Raw genomic sequence first — 25,313 nt, forward strand, 5'->3', positions numbered from 1 at the left:
AAAATAAAATAAAAAAATAAAGCCATGGTTCAATAATACCCAACAATGAAAAGATGGCATATTTGACACATACTGAAAGTTTTCTCCTATTGGCTATACCAAAAGTAGAGCAGTTTTCCTAAGATTTTATTTTCTTATTTCTTATTCTACTTTGAGCAAGTAACATGCACATCTACTTAAAACACCAAAAGCATTTGTTTTAAACACTACCATTTAAAACTATGTGTGTCTAAAAGTATGAGACGTTTGATAAATTAAATTGTTGAAAAATATTTCTTAAAAGACTTTTCTATATATTCTTTTTTATAACTGATGATAGATCTAACCACGAATTCAGTTTAAAAACTATTTTTCTTATATTGCTCAGAGTGCTGCATTTAAGCACTTATATAGTATAGCACTTGCTACTTCAACATGCCCTTACTAAACTTGCATTACTTAAGAGAACATACAAATTATTTTGAAAAATACTGGCTTTTGATCCACTTTTTTTAAAAAGTACCTGGTGTTTATCAAAAAAATAGATATTTTAAAAATGAAATTAATGTAGAGATACAGGTTGACCTTGCCTTTCATGCTAGATGAATTCATCACAACTCTAATCTCTACATTAGGGATACCATGTTTGCCTGTAAGCCTGTGTATTCAGTATGTGGCACAGTGATGACACATGCATGAACAGGAATATCCCCCGAGACTTCAGGTACCTAATCTTTAGCATGCATACAAATCACCTGAGAAACCTAATAACAAGATTTTGATTCAGTGGGTGAGGATTGATAGTTAGGGAGTGTGCTTTTAACAGTAAAATTAATGATCCTAATGCGGGTGGTCTCCAAACAATACTTTAAATTATACTGCTCTATAGGGACAGGGTCCTTGTTTTCTCTCCCGGCTCACTAAAATTCCTGGAATTGGCTGATAGAGGATGGTGAGACTAAAAGCCTATCTGGAGTAGTTTAGGAGTATTCGTTGTGGGGAATATTTAGATCTTGAGGTATTATCTAGATTAAAAGCACAGATAAGTTGCATGGAACTAATACCTTCTCATTAATAGGGAATTTCACAAAAGAACTAAAATTACTTAAGGATACACAAATAGGTAAATATCTTTCTTTTTTTTAAGTTTATTCATTTTTGAGAGATAGAGACAGAGCGTGAATGGGGAAGGGGCAGAGAGAGTGGGAGACACAAGAATCCAAAGCAGTCTCCAGGCTCTGAGCTGTTAGCACAAGAGCCCAAAGCGGGGCTCAGACTCATGAACCGTGAGATCATGATCTGAGCTGAAGTCGGGTGCTTAACCGACTAAGCCACCCAGGAGCCCCATTAAATAGATATCTTCTATATACAGAGCAGGGACTCGATAAATATTGGCTATCATTGTTTTTAACCAGGATTTTTACGTAGAGTAATATCAGGGTTTCTTCTCCCATTCTCTCTGTATATGCTGCTTCTCTGGGATTAGACTGGAAATGGGGAAGAGGAACTATCACCTAGGAGAGACCTCCTAAGAGCTTCTCCTTCCGTAAATCTCTGGGTGATTGATGATATGTTTCATGGATTCCAAGGCAATTTATTTAGTCTATTTGTGATGATAACATGCTAACTGTACTTCAATATGACATGTGCTCTTTTTTTGTAAAAGCGTGTCCTATTTACGTTTTGTGTCCTTACTCAACAAAGAAAGGGAGGAACATTAGCCAATGGAAATACAGAGAAGCGTGGAAAAGCCTAGTATATTTGAGGCACAGCAAGCAGTAATGTATAGATAGAACAAGAGGAAGAGGGGAATAGCAAGTGATGTTGGAGCTACGTGTTTAAATTTGACCCTATAGACATTGGAAAACCATGAAATTCTGAGCAATATAAGTAAGAGTACAATAATCAGATTTTGGTTTTGGAAAGACACATAGTGACAATCTGAAGGATGGATTGGAAGCTGAAAAATAGAGAAATTTAGATTATGTAAAAGATTAGTGCAGTGACCCAAGAGGGAGCTGATGTGACGAAAACCTTAACTAAAGCAGGTTCAATGGGAATATCTTGGTATAGAAGAGAGGAAAGGGAAAGGAATTAGCCTTTATTGATAAACACCTTGAATATACATTACACAGTTTAACCTTTATACAACCCATTTTATAAGTGAAGAAATTAAGGCTCAAGAATATTACATTTCTAGCTATAAATTATATGTACACTAGGGATGAAGCAGAATTTCAAATTCAGGTCTATTTGACTCATCTTTTCTATTATACCATACTACCTCTCTAGCCACATCGATTTCCCCGAAGATATTAGGATCCAATTTGAGAGATACTGAAGCAATCGAACAGTAGGATTCAGTGGCCACAAAGGAGAGTTAAATGAGATGGAGGAATGCAGGGCTTCCAGCCGGGTCAACTGGGTGGATGACCGCGTAACTTATACATGAGTACAAGACAAGAGCAGTTTTAAGGAGGAAGGTTCTGAATTCATTTGGGAACTTACTGAACTTGCAATGCCTGGAGGCTATCAGAATTGTCTAGTAACCATTTGATATGTGGACCAAGAGGGGTGCCTGGATGGCTCAGTCAGTTAAGCATCCAACTCTTGCTTTAGCTCAGTTCTTGCTCTCAAGGTTGTGAGTAGAGTCTCATGTAGAGTCCCGCATCCAGCTCCACAAGGAGCATAGAACCTGTTTAAGATTTTCTCTCTCTGTTCCTCCCCTAGTCGCTCAGATGCACACACACACACTCTCTCTCTCTGTGTCTCTCCCTCTCTAAATAATAACAATAATAATGAAACAGCTTTGGGGGCACCTGGGTGACTCAGATGATTAAATGTCAGACTCTCGATTTTGGCTCAGGTCGTGATCTCATGGTTGAGCCCTGGGTTAGGCTCTGTGCTGACAGCTTGGAGCCTGCTTGGGATTCTCTCTCTCTCTCTCTCTCTCTCTCTCTCTCTCCTTCTCTCTCTCTCTCTCTCTCTCTCTCTCTCTGCCCCTCCCACACACACACATGCTCTCTTTCTTTCTCTCAAAAATAAATGTAGAGGAAGAGAGAGAGAAAGAGAGAGAGAGAGAGAGAGAGAGAGAGAGAGAGAGAGAGAGAAAGAGAGACCAACACCTCAAGAAGAGAAATGGAATTTCAGAGTTCAGAATAATCAATATGTGGGTAATAATCAAAGTCATGGGTATAGATTCAATTATCCAAGACTATAATAGTAGAAAAAGATAATTACTATAATAAAGAGTATAAAATGGGAACCAAAAATGCTATAACTTCTCATCAACCTCGATGCAGTGTTTTAGGATTATGATTACTTTATAAAAACCACACTTCCACAGTTTTAAGAGAGAGGAAAAAGGTCTGTATCAGCAACATGATTTTTAAGTAGAGCAACATTTTATAAATCTGGGCCCTCTAGAAGGGAAAACCAGTTTAAAATGTTAAAAATCCAGACTTTGGAATATTTAAAATATTTAAAGAAATTTAGTTTTGTCATCTTTTCATTCATACCACAGTAAGTAAGGCATATAACAGCCAACATTTATAAGGCACTTATATGTAGTCTACCCTACGCTGTGCTTCACATATATTCATTATTTTAATAATTTCATAATCCTATAAGTTAGATATTATTATTCCTGTTGATCTAGTAAAGAAATGAAGATTCAGAGAGCTTAAGTAATTTGTCCAACTTTAATGTTTGTGTTTATTCTTGGATTTGAACCCAAACTACACTCTCTTTATTATACTTCCTAGAAGATCATTTCCAAGAGAGCTCTTGAAGGCAGTTGCTTAAATTGAAAACTAACACTTAGAATTGTATAACAATTCTACATGGAATTTTCCCTCAAGTGTCAGAAAGTAGTATTTCAGCTGAGCTCTAGTAGCTTATTTTTGCTTATTAGTTTGTTTACCAAACATCTTTTTTTCACAGATAGGATAGAAATAAATGTCAACTGGGGTTTGTTTTAATTTTCATATATCTAAATTAGTAAGGTAGCTCATGCTTAAAATTCTGACTAGTATAACTAAATCAAATTTTGAATCCATGTCATGTAGTGAAGTAGGCTATCATATTGACAGAAAGTTTTCCCAAATACCTTTTTTTCTCTACTGATTAAACACAGTCTCAAATTCTGAAAGAATCCTGGTTCCTGGACTCTTGTAACCATAAGTTGCAACTGCAAGAACCACATATAAAATAAGTCATTGCCTAAGAGATTGCAAAATTTGTTTTAGTTTATTCTCCTAGGCAAAGGGTTTACTTAACTTCTACTGATCAATATATAAGTATGGCTTGAAAAAAACGTCACTTAGCAAATAATTGTAAGTATATACATTTTTGGCATAAACTGTGATGATGGATTCACAGATGTATACTTATCCCGAAACTTATCAGGTTGTATACATATTTACATCTCCATACATCTATGTCAATCATAACTCAATAAAATGATCTTTTAAAATTATCAATCCTCAGGGTTCCTGGGTGCCCAGTCAGTTAAGCGTCCAACTCTTGATTTCAGCTCAGGTCATGATCCCAGGGTTGTGGGATCAAGCCCCACGTTAGGCCTGTGCTGAGCATGGAGGCTGCTTGGGATTTTCTCTCTTCCTCGCCCTCCGCCCCTCCCCCACATGCATGCACTTGCACTCTCTCTCTCTCAAAATAAAATAGTAAGATTATCATTCCTCAAGAAAGCCTTCAAAGTTAGAATATATGTTTCGTGATTTGTGATATAGTTAAAAATTAAGATGAGTTTAGGCTTATGATTATGTTTTACTTCAAGTTTACTTAAAATATCAATGTAAATGAATCTGTTGGATAGTCAATACAGATAAAGGTGAGTTGTGGAAGAATTGTAACAGGATTTGGAAAAAAATTACAATATAAAGACTAAAATTTCAATACAATTAAGATTTCAGAATTTAATCTTGTTATTGTTATTATGGCCTGATGTATATAGTTTAGTTATTGTAATGGTGATGCTTACAGTTATGGTTATGATGATGGTTATAGTTGTGTAATGGTTCAGCCTTTGGAAATTTTATTACACTTAACTATTTCCAGCAATGAATAGATTTCTTTCTAATATGAATGTTGAATAAATAAAAAATATTTATTATATACTTGTTTCAACACTTCACAGGGAAAAAAGTCTTCATCACTGTAATACTAATTTCATTCCTCATAAAACGTTTTTATTTTTTATAACTTCTTCTCCTAAAAAATATTAAGTGCTATGATACATAACTATATTAAGAAATTATTATTTTAAATGTTAGAATTATTATAGTTATCAAATTTTTTGTAGAAATTGGCAAGCACTAAATTGGTTATAATTCCATAACAGCATAGGGCACCCGGGTAGCTCAGTCAGTTAAGCATCCATCTCTTGGTTACCACTCAGGTTTCCACTGGGTTCCTCTTAGGACCTCATGGTTTGTGGGATCAAACCCTGAGTTGGGCTTGGGATCCTCTTTCTCTCTCTTTATCTCTCTCTCTCTCTCTCTCTCTCTCTCTCTCTCTGCCCCTCCCCTGCTCGTGTGCATGCACATTCTCTCTCTCTCTCAAAATAAATAATAAAATAAACATTAAAAAAATAAAAAGAGTTCCATGACAGTATTATTCAATTCACATATAAGCAGCCACACTCTTGGTTAATATTTTGGAAGCAAATACATATATGTAAATTCTACAGAAAATTATCTTCTGATATATTTTTTCTAAGCCATGGGATTAATATCTAACTCCTAAAATTTTGGTAGGATTAAACTATCTCTTAAAAACAGTTTGGTAAAAATTAGATATTTTTCCCCACATGCAGATGGCACTGACTTGGGCAATACATTTTCTTGGTCTATTCAAAGAAGTTGATTAGCTATAAATATGCTAACTGCATCTTTAGACCAGTTGTATTTTCCAAACATAGTCAGCCCACATGTGAAAAAGAATAACTAGATAGCTCTTGAGAACCTAGGCTATCCTATTGCCTATAACAGATTTTACAGAAAAATAAGATGAGCTTTATTTTTAAATGCATTATCATAACAAGTTCCATTTAATTAATTTTTGGCTGAATTGAATTTAAAGATCAAGAAAGTAATTGAAAACCTGTGGTATGGGATTCAAGAGGCATAAAGAAAGTTTTTGTTCTCCAAAATACATATTTTATCCATAGTCTTGCCTGCTAGATCTCTGAAATTGTACCATTGGAAAGTAATTGCTCTACACTAAGCATCATATCTCCAGGGGCACAGAACTAAAGTGCAAATATTCCTGAGAAAGTTTACACATTGAGCTATTAACCATTATTACATCAGTTTATAACATTGATTTCTAATGGTGTGGTTGGCTGAGAGGAGGATCCTGAAAAAAATGGCATTCAGTAAAGTCTTGAAGGATTAGAGAAAGAAACAAATATGTAACAACATAATTTGAGACAAAGGCCCAGAGCATAGAGCTCTGGACAGTCAGGAGCCCAATAAAAGTTCCAAAACTTGGAGTAAGGAATGGCCTATAATGACAAAAATTGCCAAAGGTGACACGGAGAGCAATGAACACACAATTTATCAGTTTTTCACTTAATGTCATCTCTCAGCTGTGAGTCTTGACATACATACTAAATTCACTTTTTGCCATTCTAATTTCATTATGGTGACTTGTCTTCTGAGAGGGCATGTTTATCCTACAACTTTATGTTTTTCATTTATTTCTGAGTCCTGCGGACTTACACAACTTTGGCACATGCATTGCTGATCCATTCCTTATGAGTCCATGCAACTGCATCTGTAGAATGTGCAGTGTCACAGTCTAGTCTGTGATTGAGCATGACATTGTCCTCTTTTCATAAGTCTTTGGAGTGTTCTCTCCATATATTTCTAAAAGCCTGTTTCCCAACTCAAGAATTAAGTTAGAAATTCAGAGGATGACAATATCTCTGAAGTTAAGTCATCTCTAGGAATATCTGACCTGTTTACATTCAAGTGTGTGTGTGTGTGTGTGTGTGTGTGTGTGTGTGTGTGTGTGTTTAAAATTGACCAGAGTGTTGAAATGAAGCTAACAAGATAAAATTTAAGAAAGATAATGTTAGGGTGCTATAAATACAGGTTTGAAACAGTGATTGCACAAGTACCTGACTTGGTAACAAGTCATTTGAAAGTGACCTGGAACTTTTAGTAGACAAGCTTGAGATGAGCCAACAGTATAGCACATTTGCTCCAAAATGACAAGCTAGGCTGCCTTAATAGAAGTGTAGTGTTGCTGAGGGAGCAGTATTCCTGCTGCTCTTGGCCTCATCTTGCTCATTTTTTTTTAATTTTTTTTCAACGTTTTTATTTATTTTTGGGACAGAGACAGACAGAGCATGAACGGGGGAGGGGCAGAGAGAGAGGGAGACACAGAATCGGAAGCAGGCTCCAGGCTCCGAGCCATCAGCCCAGAGCCTGACGCGGGGCTCGAACTCCCGGACCGCGAGATCATGACCTGGCTGAAGTCGGACGCTTAACCGACTGCGCCACCCAGGCGCCCCTCATCTTGCTCATTTTAGAGCTTTGTGTTATAGGTATCTCATTTTAGGTGGTGTCCAGAGAGGACTGGTGGATGGTGAGAAGCTAGAAAATCATATTTAAGGGTAATGGTTGAGGGAATTTACGTTGTTTTGCTGAGAAGAGAAAAGCTTAAACAGAAATGTGAATGTCTTTATATACCAAAATTACTGTCCTATAGTGGATAATTTATAGGGATAGGAGTAAAAAACACTCACTAATCCATGGTCTTATTTTAGATTATTGGATAGATTGACTTTATCATAGTTATGTTCCATACAAAAACGAGTAACATTAAGTATTAGAAGCTCAGTATAAGCCTGTGTAGATGAAATTACTTCTAGTAGCAAGAAAAACTCGGACTTGGTAATAACAGTCTGAGGTAGTGCTAGAAAGAGTAATAAACAATTCTCTGCACTCTGGAAATATCATTCAAGTGTCTATTCAAGTCCCTAACTATTAGCTAACTCAGTATTTTAAATAGCCAAAACCACTGAAAATTTGCATGGGAACTCTTAAGATTTTAAAGCTAAGGGTGACGATAACGTGGTTTAACCCTTTTATAAAGAACGGAGACTGAGAAAAATTAAATGATTTGTATAGGTCATAATACAAACCACCAGTAGATCAGGAACCAAAATTCTGGCCTACTGATTCCTAGTTCAAGTGTCAGGTTTGTTCATTACACTGGTTAATTATTGAAGTGATATTAGGGGCATTGTTTTCTCTTTGTTGTATAAAATATTACTTATAGAAATTCCTCATTTATTTTGAAGTCCCTTAACAAATCATACCTCCACCTCAATTACAGGGAGTATCACCAGAAAGTAATGCATAAATGCTTCTAAAACACAAAAACAGAACTCCTAAAAACTTACATGCTAGACTTATTAACTCTATGCATATTGGAAACTCACTCAAGTCATTTATTCAGGTATTATGTCTATTCAGAGTTACCTAATCCTTCTGAGCCTTTATTTCTTCATGTGTAAAAGAAAAATAATAATGCCTGTATCTTTCAGTTATTTTGAAGATGCAATTAGGTAAAATGGCTTAGCTTTGTGCTTTACGCTAAGGAAAGTTACATAAATGTCAGACATTATTACAATTCACTACTCACGTACTGGAGACGTGACATGGTGCTTCTGACTTCTGCAGGAGTACAGGGATGGACCTTTCCTAAAAGGTCCAGAACCAAGTGAGGGTCTATAACTACTTCATGGCCAGCTATCACCCCATCCATATAGTGGACAGTGATCCTTACTTCCATAAGCCAGAAGTGGAAGTTCCTTCCAACCCCAACATTACTCAGCCTGTACAAAACAAATATCTAGTCACAGAAGAAGGGAAAGAAAGAATCTGAGTCTAACCTCATCCTCACACCACCCTATCACTTGTTTTCTGAAGTAGCCTTTTCATGTTTACCAAATGTCCTTCGTCCCAAATATATACACATTCATAAACCTAAAAATGCTTCACACAAACTCTGTGCCCTCATATTGCTATGGCACTATACCATATATTTATTTGGGAACGAAACTTGTGCATAATGCATAGGCTATATGTCTTATTGATTTAACCACAACTAAGGCTATAATCTTCTTATGGTGAAATTATGGGGGAATATATGTATCGGTCATGGTTCAAGTGAGTTAAGTCACAGGACATAAAACTTGTGCAAATGTAACAATAATATTTTGTAAAGTTAGAGCTGTGTTTTGTATCTTCTAAACTACTCTTCCAAGCGTATCTTTTGATTATTTCCAAAAGCCTGTTCTCCATATTACTTTCTCAGAAAGTGTTACTCTCTACATGGTTATAATGGTAACAAGTCCCGCCTTGGAATGCCAGAGCAATGGGGGGATTCTGGTCTTGGCTCTGCCACCAATGACCTTAAGCAAGATGCAGCATTCCATGTCCTGCATCTGAGCTAAACTATAATATGTCCCTCTACGTCTGACGCGGACTTCTCAATTGTTCACATTCTTACTGTTTCCTTAGACATAGAAGCCATGCTTTTCCTCAACACCGTAATATTAGTCAAATAGTATACCTTCTAAGGGAGGCACAGTCACTTCGCATATCTCATCCCTGCTTGACAGACTGTTGTACTGCCAGCACTGGTTTGGCTTAATCTCTGGTATCAGGCAACTTGAATTTGAACCCTGGTCTTGCCAGCTACTGCTTCTGTGACCTCAGGTACATCTGTTAATGACTTTGTGTCTCTGTTTCCTCATCTGTAATGTGAAGATAATAATGCCTACCTCATGATAATTGTGAGGATTAAGTTAATAACTGTGCCTGTGAAGCACTTAGAATTCTTGGCACATAACAAAAAGATCTGTAAATATTATCTCCTATTTTTATTACTGTTCTTAGAAATCAATGTGTTTTATTCATTTAGTCATCCAGCCATTCAGCTATTTAATTAATCTTGATTAAATATCTGTAACCATTCTCCCAAGAATATGCATTTGTAGAAAAAGTACTGTGGTTTGTTTGTTGTAATTCTGACAGTCTAGAGGAGAATACAAATTCATGTGTTTAAATTTCAGATCTTAAATCTCTCAAACCCCATCTTAAGATTTGAAAACTACTTTTGTATTACCATCTTTTCATTCTAGTGATCTCTCTAAAATGAAAAAATGGGGGGGGGGGTTTCTGGGTGGCTCAGTCGGTTAAGCATCCAACTTCGGTTCAGGTCATGATCTCGCTGTTTGTGAGTTCAAGCTCCGTCGGGCTCTGCGCTGTCAGTTCAGAGCCTGGAGCCTGTTTCAAATTCTGTGTCTCCCTCTCTCTCTGCCCCTCCCCCACTCATGCTCTGTCTCTCAAAAAATGAGTAAATGTTAAAAAAGAATTTAATGAAAAATAGGGAAACATTTTTGCAATCATTTTAATGTTTCCATAACAATTAAACATAGGTTATTCAAGAACTCTTATAAGCCAAAATGATTCTGATATTACTTACAGATCAGAGTGATTTGAATATGCTAAGATCTTAAAGACCAACTGATATCCTAAGTCATGTAATATCCCTAAATACAGGTACACACACACACACACACACACACACACACACACACACCCCTAACCTCAATGCTTAAAATTGAACTTAATATTGAGCCATTTTCAGTTAATCTATTTATAATTCCTCTTTCTTATGTTCAAGTTGTCCCTGACAAGTTTCTGCATTTATATATTTATTTTTGTCTTCCCCTAAAGTAATCAAAGAGGGGTAACATTTTTATTGTTCTCTTTGCTATCCCTGGTACTTGACCCAGTGCCTAACAATATGTAGTCCATAAATATTTGTGGAATTCATCCATTCATCCCCTCAACAAATATTAATTGAGCACCTACTGTGTTCCAGGCACTATTCTAGGTTCTGGATATATAACAGTGAACAAAACACCTTCTTCCAGTCAGGGAAACAATTTACACACAAGATCAATAAAAATAATAATAGAGTATGTTAGACAGTGATAAATGCTAAGGGGAAAAATAAAGGAGGAGAGAGGATAAGAAGTATGCGTGTTGGGAAGGGGTACGGAAAAGGTCTCAGCGAAAAAGTGACATTTTAGTAAAGACTAGGAAGGAGTGAGAGAGTGAGCCACCCACATATCGAGGGAAGGAAATACTTGGGACAGAGAAACAGAATATGCAAAGGCCAATGCAGGATCTTGCCTGACTTTGTCCTAAAAGCAGCAAAGAGGTCAATGTGAATCAGGCATCATGTGCAAGGGAGATGGTGTTATTGAGAGTTGTGAGGGTTGCAGATCTTCTAGGGCTCTGTGAGTCATCGTGAAAACCTTTGATTTTACCTCGAGTAAAGTAGGAAAACATTGGAGAGTCTTCTGAGCAGAAAGTGACATGATCTGATTTATATTTTGAAAGAATCACTTGATTCTGAATTAGGAGTGCAAGGGTGGAAGCAGGGAGACCAGGGGCTAGTGGCTTAGACTAAGGTGGCAGCAGTGGAGGTGGCGAGAAGCAGTCAGGTATGGATGTGTTTGGGAGATAAAGACAATAAGATTTAATAATAGTGTAGAATGAGTGTAGAATGTGAAAAAAAGAAATATGTCAAGGATGATTTCAGAGTCCAGAGCCCAATCAACAGAAAGACTGGCATTGTCATTACCATTTTCAAGAAGCATTGAGGGGGAAAATACTGAGTTCTGTTTCAGACATGTTAAGTTTGGGATTCATCCAGGTAGAGATGACTTTTTGAGTCTGGAGTTTAGAGGAGAGATCTAGGCTAGAGACATTAATTTGGTGGTCATTAGCCATGAGACTAGATGAAATCGTCAGCAGATGAGTGTAGACAGAAAAGAGACATATATGAAAGTATTTTATTACATCAGTTTTTTTTAAGTTTATTTATTTATTTTATTTTTTTTATTTAAAAAAAATTTTTTTTCAACGTTTATTTATTTTTGGGACAGAGAGAGACAGAGCATGAACGGGGGAGGGGCAGAGAGAGAGGGAGACACAGAATCGGAAACAGGCTCCAGGCTCTGAGCCATCAGCCCAGAGCCCGATGCGGGGCTCCAACTCACGGACCGCGAGATCGTGACCTGGCTGAAGTCGGATGCTTAACCGACTGCGCCACCCAGGCGCCCCTAAGTTTATTTATTTTGAAAGAGAGAGAGCATACGCATGTGAGCCAGGGAAAGGGGCAGAGAGAGAAAGAAGAGAGAATTCCAAGCAGGCTTTGCGTCAGCACAGACGCCGATGCAGGGCTCAGTCCCACAAACTCTGAGATAATGACCTGAGCCAAAATCAAGCGTTGGACCCTAACCAACTGAGCCACCCAGGTGCCCCAGTCATGTCAATTCTTATAAAGAAAAAGAAGAACATAATAAAAAGGGCTTAAATCAAAGCAGGGATAATTTCCTTAAATATGAGAAAGTGTTCCAACTGTTAGGCTAATACAAAACGGGGATGGACTGCAAGAGGTTCCATTTTGGAGAGCTTTAAGAAAGGTCTGACAATTGTAGGTCATAGCTGTCTTAGACTACTGCTGGTTGGAGGAGCCTTGCTTACCCTGTCAGAGTGTGACTGAAAGAGGAAAATGAGAGGCACGTGTGTAAAAAGCAACATAGTTTATTATAATTAAGTGTATATCCATAAATATATACATATATCTTCATGATCACCAAAAAAATTAGTATATGCTCATCAAAAACTATTTGGAAATCACTAAAAAAAAAGGTAAAGAGATTCACCTTGAACATATCACTTATAAAATCTAGTATATTTATATTTATCTTCAATCATTTTTCCTGTGCACTTTTATAAAGTGGTTTTATAAGTAGTTTTTTAATGTGATAAATATAAATTATTCTTTTTAAATTCAAGTACAGGTAATTTACTCGGTGGCTTTAATGAATATTTAATATGTACTTCAGTTCTATATTGTGTCTAGTTAAAGCAAATAAACAGAAAAGGAGCGAAAAGAGTTAGAAAGGAGAGAGAAAAAAGAAGAGGGAAGAAAAAAAGAGGAGGAAGGAGAAGTGGGGGAAGCAGAAGAGTTGGAGAGAGCATCAGTGGTGAGATGCCAGGGAGAAGGTTGAAAAGAAAGTTGTAGTAATTTATGAGAGAGCTCCTGAATTAATCTCCATTCATCTTGCCCTCCAACACCGCAGCTGTAGACAGGGGCAAAATGTGTCATATTCCTCCTGCCCTTTTAACTTCAGGTTAGTTTGTTAGTCAATAGGATGGCTAGAGCCGCCTGTGAGTGAGGAAGTCTTAACCGATTGCAGAAGCTATATCTAGATCCCTACAGGACAACGGCCTGAGGGTTCTACCTCTGCCACAGATATGAATCTGTATGAAAAGCAAAAGCCAAGCCAGCTGTTTAGTCAATTTATTCCTGTTCTGTGAATCTTTGATTTTATGTTTTCTTCATCACATTGGTGATAAGTTAGCTGAATTAGTTTAGGGTCATTAGTAATAGGGACAAAATCATTCTAACATAAAAATTTTCTCATGTGTTAGTAATTTTCCATGGATAGACTATAGGTTTACTGAAATCAGCTTTTTAAAAAACATATGTGATTGTTTGGAAATATTATAGCATAGAAGATCATTTCTCTTCACACACCCAAAATTCAGTATTTCTCTCTTTCTCTACCATTAACTAGTTTTGTGATCTTGGCTTACTTCTTAGGGAAACTCAAAGCAGATTTAGCCCTACGTATTTTCAACGTGAGGAGACTGTATTTTGACAGCAGTGTACGAAAGTAATTTCTCAGTTAATATTCTCAAGTTTTCACACTTATCAAAAGAAATAACAATAAAATGCAAGATTATTTATAATTATTTACCATGGACCTGGTGGGCTGTCTCCATAAATTATTACAAGGATGGGTTTGTGGAAGTCTTACGTCAAGAGTGGGAAACCACAGGCTTGTATATCTGACCTTTAGCATGACTTCATTCAGTGACTTGGGTAATATCAGTCGGTTCACAGTCGAATCCCCTATACTCCCTAATTATTTTGGGCTCTCTGATTATACCTGCCATACTCTGTAGTGCAGAGAGTATGGCAGGTGTACTCTCTGTAGCCCAGAGAGTATGGCAGGTATAATACTCTGGGCTACAGAACTTCCAGAACATCCCTCTGCCTTTTTGTCTCTCCCACTTCGTCATGTGTCTGTGTATCCCTTTTCCTTCTCATTTGTGTTCACTCTTCCTAGTGCTTCCCCTGCTTATGTCTTTCTTTGTTTACTTCCTCACATCCTTCCTTTAATTCTGTCTCCACCCTTTCACTCTCTTTTTGCTCTATCTTCTTCTTTCGTGCTATGAAGTTAAAATGTGTTTTGAAACATTTCATTTGTTTACTAACTCTGAGTTACCACTTCTTTGCACCATATTCTTTCTCCAGGACTTACCATTCTTCACAGTTGCCCTACTGCATCCATGCCTTTTTGCCCACCTTCAGTCTACTTGACAGCTCTTCACCCTCTATCAAAATCCTCCAACCAATCCCCCTTTGTTCAAGTGCACTTTTTCCATGAAAGTCTCTTCTCCTAATTCTTCCACTTGGTCATTTTCACCTCTTTGGATGTGCCCAGAAGTATTCACTTCCATGCTGATCTCTCCCTTGCTCATATGAAACATATTAATAACTTTTGGAACTTAGCAAATTATTTCTTATAAAAGCATATTAAAGGCAAAAGTTATATTATTTATCTTCATAGCTTTTATTATACAATGTCACCTTGTACATTAGTGACTTGCATTTACATGATTAATTTAAATCCTAGTGAACTAGATCGAATTTTAACTCCATGAGACAGTTAAAATTTTCCATGAATAATGACTTCTGACTTTAAAAGTGTTTCCACTTTTATCAGAAGTCTTCTTTAGGAAAATTGTTGTCCATATACTCCCAACCATAATATATATCCTCTTTCTTTTAAATATAATATGATAATATAATATTACATCTTTATTCATCTATATTTTAAAAATAGTAAACAAAGTAAATTAGTAAAGCATTGGTAGTTAGAAACATACCATAGTTTTAGTATATAAAAAAGTTAAATCAAAAACAACATCTTTATTCCAGTAAGCAAAAATTCAAGAATTCATGTAAAATTTTAATGTCCATGGGGAAATCTGCACCATATTATTGTATTGTCCCTAGATTTTAGGACCAGGAATTTAAAGTGTTGTACTTCTTTACATCTATTATATCAACTCTTCCCCAACATCCTTCTCACCACCTCCTCTTTCTTTTCCTTTACCTCTCATCTCAGCTAATAGGTTAATAGTTTGCATGGAGTAGTTACTCAGTAATTACCTTATTCATAGCCCTGTATAATTGCCTACTGGTATAAAGCCACATGCAGTGGCAACCCACTCTCATAGTTATTTAAGAATTGAACAGAGAAAAAAGCTCAGTTCTAGGATGTTGCTATTTATACCAGACACTTCAGATCCCCTTCCATTTCCTTTCCTTCTTTCCAAAATGATTCTCTGTTTGGGCTTCTACATGACACCTAAATCTCTACTCAGTTATTACCATCTACCAGTTATGTGCTGCCCACACCACTCAACAGGTTTGTTAGGAAGGAAAGATTGGAAATGGAAGAGGCAGATAGGGTAAGACTCCTAGAAACTGTGAAGACAGAAAGTTCCTATCTTGAAGCCTGCTGTATTGCATCCCCAAGAACCAGCACAACTCCTGGCACGTGTTAAGGGCTTAAAAATATCTGTCAAGGGAATGAATATGTAAGATCAGTATTTGGGTTTGTGTTATAAATGACCAATTATAATCCATTTGCTGATCTCTTCACCCTGTATAAACACTGGGGTTTCACTTTATAAACGCTTCAGAACAGTGTTCTCCTCTCTCTGATGACTCTCTTATTTATCAAAAACATACCCACCTTTTAACACCTGGTGGAGAATAAAAGGGAAATGATCCTAGTAGTAAGAGTGTTTAATTAAATAGAGGAGAGTCAGCTAAGCTTTTCTTTTACAAATCACAATAACAATGTATATTGCTTATACAATAGATGTATTATTTTAATTACAGAATTAAAAACCAGAAGACTTCTGATTCTAATCCATATAAGACTAGATTTGTTGTGTCTCAGGTCTCTCATCAATAAGATGAGCACAGTGAACTAGATCAATACTTTGTATACTTTTTTGGGAAACACAAGTACTTTTGGGAACCTGACGAAAGCTTTGATCCACTCCCGAGTATTTGGTATACAATTTTTTCTTACCAGTGTTTCTAAGGGCCACAGGCAAAACTCCATGTCAAGGTCCCTGGACTAGATGATGTCAAGGGTTCTTTTGAGCCTTATTAACTCCAGAATGGAGTTGTTTTTGTCTCATTCAGCCCCACTCTAGCATTGTGAAAGAAATTAGATGTTTTGCTTTCAAGTATTAACACACACTATATGGTTTGCTCTCGAAGTTTGCAGTAAGAAAAGAGAGCCGCATGCCTCCTAATGAGATCTTAAGCCAAATTAGCAGCTTCTACAAGGACAGCTGTCTATTAGCTATCTATTCTTCAGGCTGATTTCACAAATGTGTTGCTCTATTATTGCTTTAACTTACTCTTTATTTATACTTTGATTCCCAACTTGACTGAAAGGTTTTCTGATGCAGAAACCATATGTGGTAGCCAGCCTTTGGTTTGGCCTATAATGATCACCACCACTGGGCATTCACATCCTTGTGTAGTTCCTTCCCACATTTTACTGTATGGTCCATATGACAAAGAAAATGAGGCAAACGTGATGGTATGTCACATGTCGCTTCCATCTTGAAGGTGTCCTCTCTTGCTTCCTCTCTTTCTCTCTCCCTCTCTCTCATCTCTCAGTCTGAGGGAGGCCAGCTACCATGTCACCAGGACACCGAGGAAGCCTATAGAAAGGCCCTCATAGTGAGGAGGCGTGCTGGCCCACAGCGTGCTGTGAACCTGAGGCCTTCCAACTGCCATGGGAGAGAGATTGCAGCAGAGCCTTCAGCCCTAGTCAAGCCTTGAGAAGATCGCTGCCCCAGCTCACAGCTTAACTGGACCCCCAAGAGAGACCCTAAGCTAGAACCACTCAGCTCAGCTGCATTCAGATTCATGACATTCTGACACTGTGAGATAAATAAATATTGTACTTTGGCTAACATTTTATAATTAAAACCTATTCAAGCAATCTGCTCTAACCCCTTTAAAACAACAACAACTGGGGCCCAGTATAGTTAGGAACTTGCCTAAGGTCATTTAATTAATTAATTAATTCCTGGAAGGAAAAGGATTAAAGCCCGGGTTCCATAATACCTAATACAGTATTATTTTCATGTCCCCATACTGCCACTTACTTTCTATTCAATCCAGTCTGCTCCTAGGTGGTAAATAATATGTATTAATGTTTATACTAAAACAAAATTATTGGTATGATAAACTAAGACTGATAAGTCATAGATGAATTGTTCAAGCCTACTTTGCTGCCCTTTCTCTTCTCCAATGGACAATCTAGTTCATTCATAAACTCCTATCACAAAAAGTTGATAGAGAAAAGTAATGGATATTAATTAACATGTGCTAACTTTGCTGCTTGTGGGTGGTTGTGGTGAGATTTTTTGGTAAGAATAGAAGTTAAATTTTCTGATAAAAATTTTCAGTTAACAATAGATATTAAACATCCAGGTCATTTTTGTGAATAATGAAAATAACTATTTTTTTAGTTACTGCTTCTACATCCTTCTTCAATGACTCCTTATTACCTGTAGCATAAAGTTCATGTTCCCTAAAATGGAAAATAACTTTCCAAGAATGAGACTTCACTACATGCCCATCTCTCCCTGCTTCCTACCTTGAAGGGTATACTTCAGAAACACTAATTCCCATACGTACGTACCTCCTGATACGCCACTCAGCTTTTCCTCATGTGCTATTTTCCAGGAGGGGATGCTCTTGCTGGGTTCCCTTGCCCATTCCCTACCCACTTCTCTAGCCCGGTTCACTACCACTAGCTCTTTAAGATCAAGGTCAAACATCATGTCCTTTAAGATTCTTGCTTTGTCTCTCCCAGGTTATGTTACCTGCCCTCCACCATGGTCCCTCCTTGAACATATTTTTATCACATACTTACCATATTCCATTAAAATTGAGTTTTTGGTGTTGATCTCCCAAATAGGCTGAAATTTTTCAAATAGTAGGTCTCCACCTATACATCTATGTATCCACACAGCATACAATACATGGTCAGTCAATATTGCAATAAATAGTATTCTAGATGCTGAAAACAGCCACTGCAACTTTGAGGATAAAAACATTGTAAGATATTTTTAAGATATTGGGAAAAAAAACCTAAGTTTAGTCGGGTCACAAATAATGTATATGTCTAGTTTTCAAAGATATCTGATTTTTCAAAGAAAAAACCCAAATATTAAAAAGATAGAATTCCAGATATACTGTCTTTGCAACAACTCATTTTTATCCCTCCTCCTTTTTTTTTTTTTAACCTTTTTTTTTATTGGGCAAAGTCCTAAAAGGATTAGAAATAAATTGAGAACATAGCAATCATGGACAAAAGAAAGAACCAATTTGCTAGTAAGCTATTTCTCTTTCAACCTATCCTGCAGAAGTGCTTGTTAGAACAAAGTCTCTGCTGTTTCTTTTATTTATTTTTCTATTTGCTCTGTTTGGATTTAGTGGCCTTTAGAGAGGGAAACTATCTGGCCATACTCCTAAAATTCTCTGACTTATTCTCTGAAATGTAATTGTATATATGTATCTATTCTATAATAATTATGCAGATGCTAATGAACAGAAGCATAAATATTTTAATAAATGTCAGAAATGTGTTTAAAATGCAACCAAATTAAATTTTGTAGCATCTTTAGTAATTTGTATGCAAAATAAACTGAAAGTTTCTATGCCAACTCAGGGGAAGACATGTGGAGATGTTTTGTACAAGGAACGTTGGAATAGAGTTTTTATTTAATAATAGGAAAATAATGCCAAGTACTCATTAGGTCATTTTATAGAGAAGAAAATTTCAGCTGTTTATAGTTCTTCATATGCAAATTATCCCACTGCATGGTTCAAATTCATATGTAAGGTTTTGCTAACAATAGTGACTGTATAGTGATACATGTAATGAAAACCGAAACTATGCTTTGTAGTTAAGCCTCCTTGGTCCATATTTCAACTCCAACAGTTACTAACCATGGAACCTAGAGTAAGTTACCCAACTTTGTGACCTGAAGTTGCCCCATCTGCAAAATGAACACAACTCTGCCAGCTTTATAAGTCTTCCATGAAGCTTAAATTAGGTACTATGCAAAAAGTGTTTAGCACAGTGCCAGGCACATGGTAACCCCTCAGTAGGTTTCTTTCTTTCATTGCAGAAAAAAAAAATGTTATTGAAAAACGCCTTGCTTTTTCCCCTTTAAAGTTTCTTAGTAACTTGTGTTGGCTCTAAGGAGACTGGAAGGTTTGAATCAGTATTTTGAACATGAACTTTTTGCTCTTTAATATTTAGTGATCTTAGTCACAGAGTGAACTTACCAAGCCTGCTATTTAATATCTGCTCTCTGTGAGTTAACTGACTACCCAAGATCTTCCAGAAAACAATCCAGTCATTGCACATAGAGGATTTGGTATGATCATTTCAATCACCAGCTAATTTTTTAACACTAATCTTTCTTAATTAAAATGAACAAAACCCGGGGCACCTGGGTGGCTGTCTTCAGCTCAGGTCACGATCTTGTGGTTTGTGAGTTTGAGCCCCGAGCCCCAAGCTCCTGTCAGTACGTCGGGCTCTGTGCTGACAGCTCGGAGCCTAGAGCCTGCTTTGGATTCTGTGTCTCCCTCTCTGTCTGCCCCTCCCCCATTCTGTGTCTCCCTCTCTCTCTGCCCCTCCCCCACTCACACTCTATCTCTTTCTGTCTCTCAGAAATAAATAAATGTAAAAAAAAATTTTTAGTGAACAAAACCTAAACAGGCCTATGTATAATTTTAAAACTAGAACTTGTATACTAGCAAGCTTATCGGCAGGCCAATTTTCTGAAGGTCTTTTCCTTTCTTTCTGTGAAGTGGGTAGTAGTGTAACTGCAAGCTTACAGCAAAGAGGTATTTTGAGAATTAATTAGGATGGAATGAAATGCTCTGCATCAATTTCAATATTGACATGCATATTTTAAAAAATTAACACTATTTTAGTTATCTACTTATGTTTAGTCACTCAATGAAAATGTTCCTAGTTGTACATTGTGTAATTTTATATAGACTAAATTAGAAGATTTACTAAAATAACAAAATGTATTTCTGCATAGTAAAGTAATTTTAATAGTGATGTTAATGTAAACTGTAAAACCATTAAATAGTACTTTAAAACATCATGAATGTCCATCAACTGATGAATGGATAAAGAAATTGTGGTTTATATACACAATGGAGTACTACATGGCAATGAGAAAGAATGAAATATGGCCCTTTGTAGCAATGTGGATGGAACTGGAGAGTGTGATGCTAAGTGAAATAAGCCATACAGAGAAAGACATACCATATGTTTTCACTCTTATGTGGATCCTGAGAAACTTAACAGAAAGCCATGGGGGAGGGGAAGGGGGGAAAAAAAGGGGGTTAAAATGGGAGAGAGCCAAAGCATAAGACACTCTTAAAAACTGAGAACAAATGGAGGGTTGATGGGGGGTGGAAGGGAGGGGAGGGTAAGTGATGGGTATTGAAGTGGGCATCTTTTGGGATGAGCACTGGGTGTTGTATGGAAACCAATTTGACAATAAATTTAATATATTAAAAAAAAAACAGAAAAAAAATAAAACATCATGAATATTAAGTCTAAGTACAACTTAATCACCATAATATGGATTTATTCTCATCTCCCTTATGGATGAATTATTATTCAATATCCGATCTGCTTCAAGCTAGTTACAAGAAAATTTCAAGACCAAGTTTGGTCAGAATCTTTTCAAAGTCGACAGCACCGCCTTATGTCTATTAAGCATCCAACATTATTTTGTAATGCATTATTGGTACAGGGAGTTGAGCACAATTTCTCAGAAATAGAGACCCCTCAATAGACTTATCTAAGTGGGAAAATAACTCGCTTCACTGCCTACTTCATGATTCAGAGGAGATAAAGCTGTGCACAGCTGCTGACTACTGAGTGCACCTGCTTAAATAGTTATAACGGGATGCATCTGTAGTAAAATTTGGCTTATCTTAAAGAATGCAGCAGATAACTTCCATAATTTTGTCCTTAAAAGATAAATATATGCCTCAAAACTGTTGTTTCTCTCACTTTTTAGGAATTTCTTTGGGAAAAATATCCTTCATAATGATAATGTAGTTTTTAGGGTGAATATTTATGAACACCTGACCTAAATAGGTTACAATTATGATCAAAGATTGAAAAGACATTAAAAAGTATGCAGTTATCCAGACAAACACTATCATTCCAATTAGCAGAACTTAAATTATGCCTGCAGAAAACAGTTACCCTTTAAAAAATAATTATCCTGTAAAGGAAATAGTCATTTTTAGTAAATAGAGTGGTCAATGGCTGAAAACTGAAAAAGAGCAAATGTTATTCTCATATTTTTAATTGGGATAAAAAGGGGGTTTACTTTCATGAGCTTAACATTGATACCTGGCAAGATATTAAGTCATTTTCCATTTCCCAGCCTCTCAGCACTGTCTTACTACAAGGCATCTACAAAAGTATTTCCTCTGAAGGTAATTATTTGTCCTCTCTCTTTCATACTGCTCCTCATCTTTTAGGTCATTTTCTCCCAGAAAAGACTTCCATGCCCGTTTCCTCAAGTGGAGTTAGGCAACCCCCCCCCCAAGTTGCTCTGAACCTGCCCCCTCTGACTTGTTGTAGTTTACCCTCCACCCTCAACTAAACTGTTAATTCTCTGAAAACATGGACTGTGTGGAATGTTTACTATTGTAGCCCGAGTCTGGGGTAGGGAAGGTATCAAGAATATTTGTGACATTAGTAAAAGAATGAAAAAAGTGAAGACCTCAATCTTTCATAGTTTTGTATGATGTCTTCACTATTCATGCAAACAAGGGAGAAAACTATCCACTGCCTAGAGATGCCTCAATATGAACCAGACTGACCAGGCTCTTATCAGAAGTACAGTTTGAGACACTATAAAACACCAGAAGACTATCCGAGGATCAGGCTACTGGCACTAAAACAAAGTGAGAGTGTATTCACCAACTTTCCACTTCTCCCCACCTCTCTCCCCCTATGCGTTTGTTCTGTCCTCCCTTCAACACTAGTCACTGAGTCCAGGATCAATCTTAGATGTGCTACTAAGTAAGTAGATTCCCTATCCAAAAATTATCAGCCCACTGCTTGTTTTTACTAGTACAGCTCATTTAATTCTTAAAGACTTTTCCTGTCTGTATCTCCTTTGCATGCAGATATTCCTTAAACCAATATCAACTAATTATCATTGTTTTCTGCATATAGTTTTTGATATGCAGGAATTAGTTGACAGTCAGATGAAAATAATTAGATGCTTTGAGCATGCCTCGCCAATCATCCTTCCAGGATTACCAGCTACCTGGGCCTGCTTAGATCATCGGCCTCTACAATAAAATTTTTCCACCCATCCCTTGAAATTACCTAGAAAAACATGAAGTCAAATAGGTTCTAGAGGCCAATACTTTTTTTTTTAATATTAGAGAATACGAGAGAAGAGGGAAATGAGGTGTACTAGTCTTATTTCAGCAAAACTTTTCATTCTTGCCTGCATTAAATTTTCATGATCATTTAGTAATCAATTTCTTATCCATAATTAATTTTAGATGTGTGACAGCTTAAGATAAAATATATCTTCCTCTACCACTGGGAGACAAAAGGAAGAGTAAGACATGATGCTTATCTTTCCAGAACTTACATTTTTTAGTGGCATTGCCAAATGCAGAGACAGAAATGTAAGACAAGGCAAATGTGCTACATATGGCTGGAAAAGGCAATTCTATTTAACGTCTCCAATAAGTGACCTCTTCAAAGGGTATTGAAATTAATTCATTAAATTAGCACTTCTTCAGGTTATGCTAAATTTAAAATTTTAAATAGTTTTTGGTCAGTAAATAAAACTTGTTCTTTATTGATGCAATTGAAATAACTTCAAACTTTGGCTCTAGCTACTAAAAGTCAAAGTTTATTGTTTTTAGGTACATAAGTAAGAATTCTTCAATCACATTAAAATCCTAAAACATTTTTAGGTTAATGGTTGGGAAATGTTTTGGTCAGTTTCTAGTTGCAAATAATAGGTACTGGACATCACTTCACATTATGAAAATGGTCCTTTAAGCTGCCCAGAACTCAGAAAAGAGCTTCAAGCTAAACTTAAATCTCACTGCAAATCTTTGGATTTCAGCCCAGCTTACATCTATACCCAAAATGCTACCCTGCTTATCCAAAATCATATGCAGCCTCCTGACTTTGGCACAAATTCTTGGTTCAAGGTCATTCTTAAAATATTGCTTCAGGTCCATTTTGTAGCCTTTTTATTTGGAACAAACAGCTGAGTGGAAGCTTGATTTAGTTCTTCACTACACCATAGAGAGATCCCTAGGCAATAACTCTCAAATTGAAATTTAATGAAATTTAAATGTTTTACCTAAATCGGAGGGGAGAGTTGGGGGGCAGGAGCAGTGTATTCTGTTGTCAAATAAGTTTGAGAAACCATACAGAATCTCCTGGAGTTTTGCAATTTATATTAGTATAAATTAGGCTCCGAGAATTTCTACTGTGAAAACTTGCTCAACTTTATGTAACCTAATATTTCCCAATGAATTAGCCATAGAAACTATGCTGCACACAACACCATAGTATCTCGAGGGACACTAGTGTTCTAAGAAACAAAGTTTGGAATTGCTGCTTTAAGAAAAATCTGCATCCTGAGTTGATTCTGAATTTGATCCCAAAGCATTTTCTCAACATTATCTACAATTACCTCTAAATTTCAAATAGGCAGATAAATATAAAATATTACATGATAATTTTAGCATAAGTATAGTATTTAAGGATATTGAAATATACCTAATTTGTCTTATATTAATCATAAGTATAAACTGAGTTTGAGTATAGTCCTGATAAATAAACAAAAATTATTACAATTTTAGGCACAAATTTAATGGATTCAAACCTGCTATTTGAGTGTCATCTGCAATAATCTGTTATTTCAACCCCTCTGTACACTATTTAGTTTTGTTTTGATCTCAGAAATTCTCTCACTATTGTCTTATCCATTATTGCATCCCATTGCCCTTATTCCTTAAGTGCATCAAAAAAAAAAAAAAGAAAAAAGATAACAGCGCCATGTTTTACGAGGATCCTTTGTGTTTAAATCCACCCTAAGCTTAAAATGCAGAATCTAGGGCACCTGGAGGGCTCAGCTGGTGAAAAGTACAAGTCGATCTCAGGGTTGTGAGTTCAAGCTCCATGTTGGGTGTAGAGATTACCTAAAAATAAAATCTTCAAAAAAATAAAATGCAAAATCCATTTATTTTTATATAAAGTCCTTTGTTCCTTTCCTCTCTTGCCTATTTCTTCTCCTGTTTGCAAAGATGTTGTCAATCTACTTATTCTCAGAAGGACACTAGCTAATGGTTATAGCAAGTACTCATGCCCACTCCAGGAGAAGTGATTACGTTCTTCTGCAGGGAAGTCGACTGGAACAGAGAATCTCTAGAGCCAATTCTCCCCAGTATGCATCACATCTTTTACCTCTAAGAATGATGTTCTAAAGGCAAATTTTACCTGGACATGAATATTAGATAATTCATTTATCTGCTTCCTCATCCGAATCCCTTTGTCTTTGTATTTTACTACACAAACCCTTTTGTGCAGCTAAGGTAAATAGCTTTAATGACATTTGCTTTGTTAGCAAATTAGGTATAGCTTCTCCACCTAAGTCAGGGGCAGATATAATCTCAAATGTAGATATAAGTCTTGGTCAAGAAATGGTTAAATGTTCAGTGACTCTTTAATGTGGCTTTCTGAACCATGTGAAGGGCAGAGGATTTTCATTTTCCAACCTATTTTGTGTGTAGAAAGACTGGATATGAACCTGGAGTACATTATACTGAGTGAAATAAGCCAGACACAGATGGACAAATACTACATAATGCTTCTTACAGAAGGAATCTAAAATAGTCAAACTCATAGAAGTGGAGAGTAGACAGGTGGTTGCCAGGGGTTTGGGGGAGGGAGAAATAGAGAGATATTAGTTAAAGGGTCCTAACTTTCAACTGTGCAAGGTGAATAAGTC

The 25,313-nt window shown here is 36.6% G+C and overlaps 2 protein-coding genes across 15 annotated transcripts in view; one reads left to right on the top strand and one right to left on the bottom strand.

The window, feature by feature from the left end:
* Positions 1-25,313, top strand: part of FAM227B (family with sequence similarity 227 member B) — a 210,456-nt gene that overhangs the window by 107,197 nt on the left and 77,946 nt on the right. Inside the window, exon 12 of one of the 13 annotated variants that reach the window (XM_045059345.1) lies at positions 16,876-19,814. The exons of the other annotated variants lie outside the window; for them this stretch is intronic. Within the exon in view, the coding sequence (XP_044915280.1) occupies positions 16,876-16,880 (5 nt within the window). The 3' untranslated portion in view covers positions 16,881-19,814. Of the gene's footprint in view, positions 1-16,875; positions 19,815-25,313 lie in introns of those variants that run through there. 13 annotated transcript variants of the gene reach the window in all.
* The window catches only part of FGF7 (fibroblast growth factor 7), a 57,806-nt gene that overhangs the window by 24,588 nt on the left and 7,905 nt on the right, over positions 1-25,313 (bottom strand). The window lies entirely within an intron of this gene.

This window comes from Felis catus, chromosome B3, assembly GCF_018350175.1.
Source record: "Felis catus isolate Fca126 chromosome B3, F.catus_Fca126_mat1.0, whole genome shotgun sequence".
NCBI lineage: Eukaryota > Metazoa > Chordata > Mammalia > Carnivora > Felidae > Felis > Felis catus.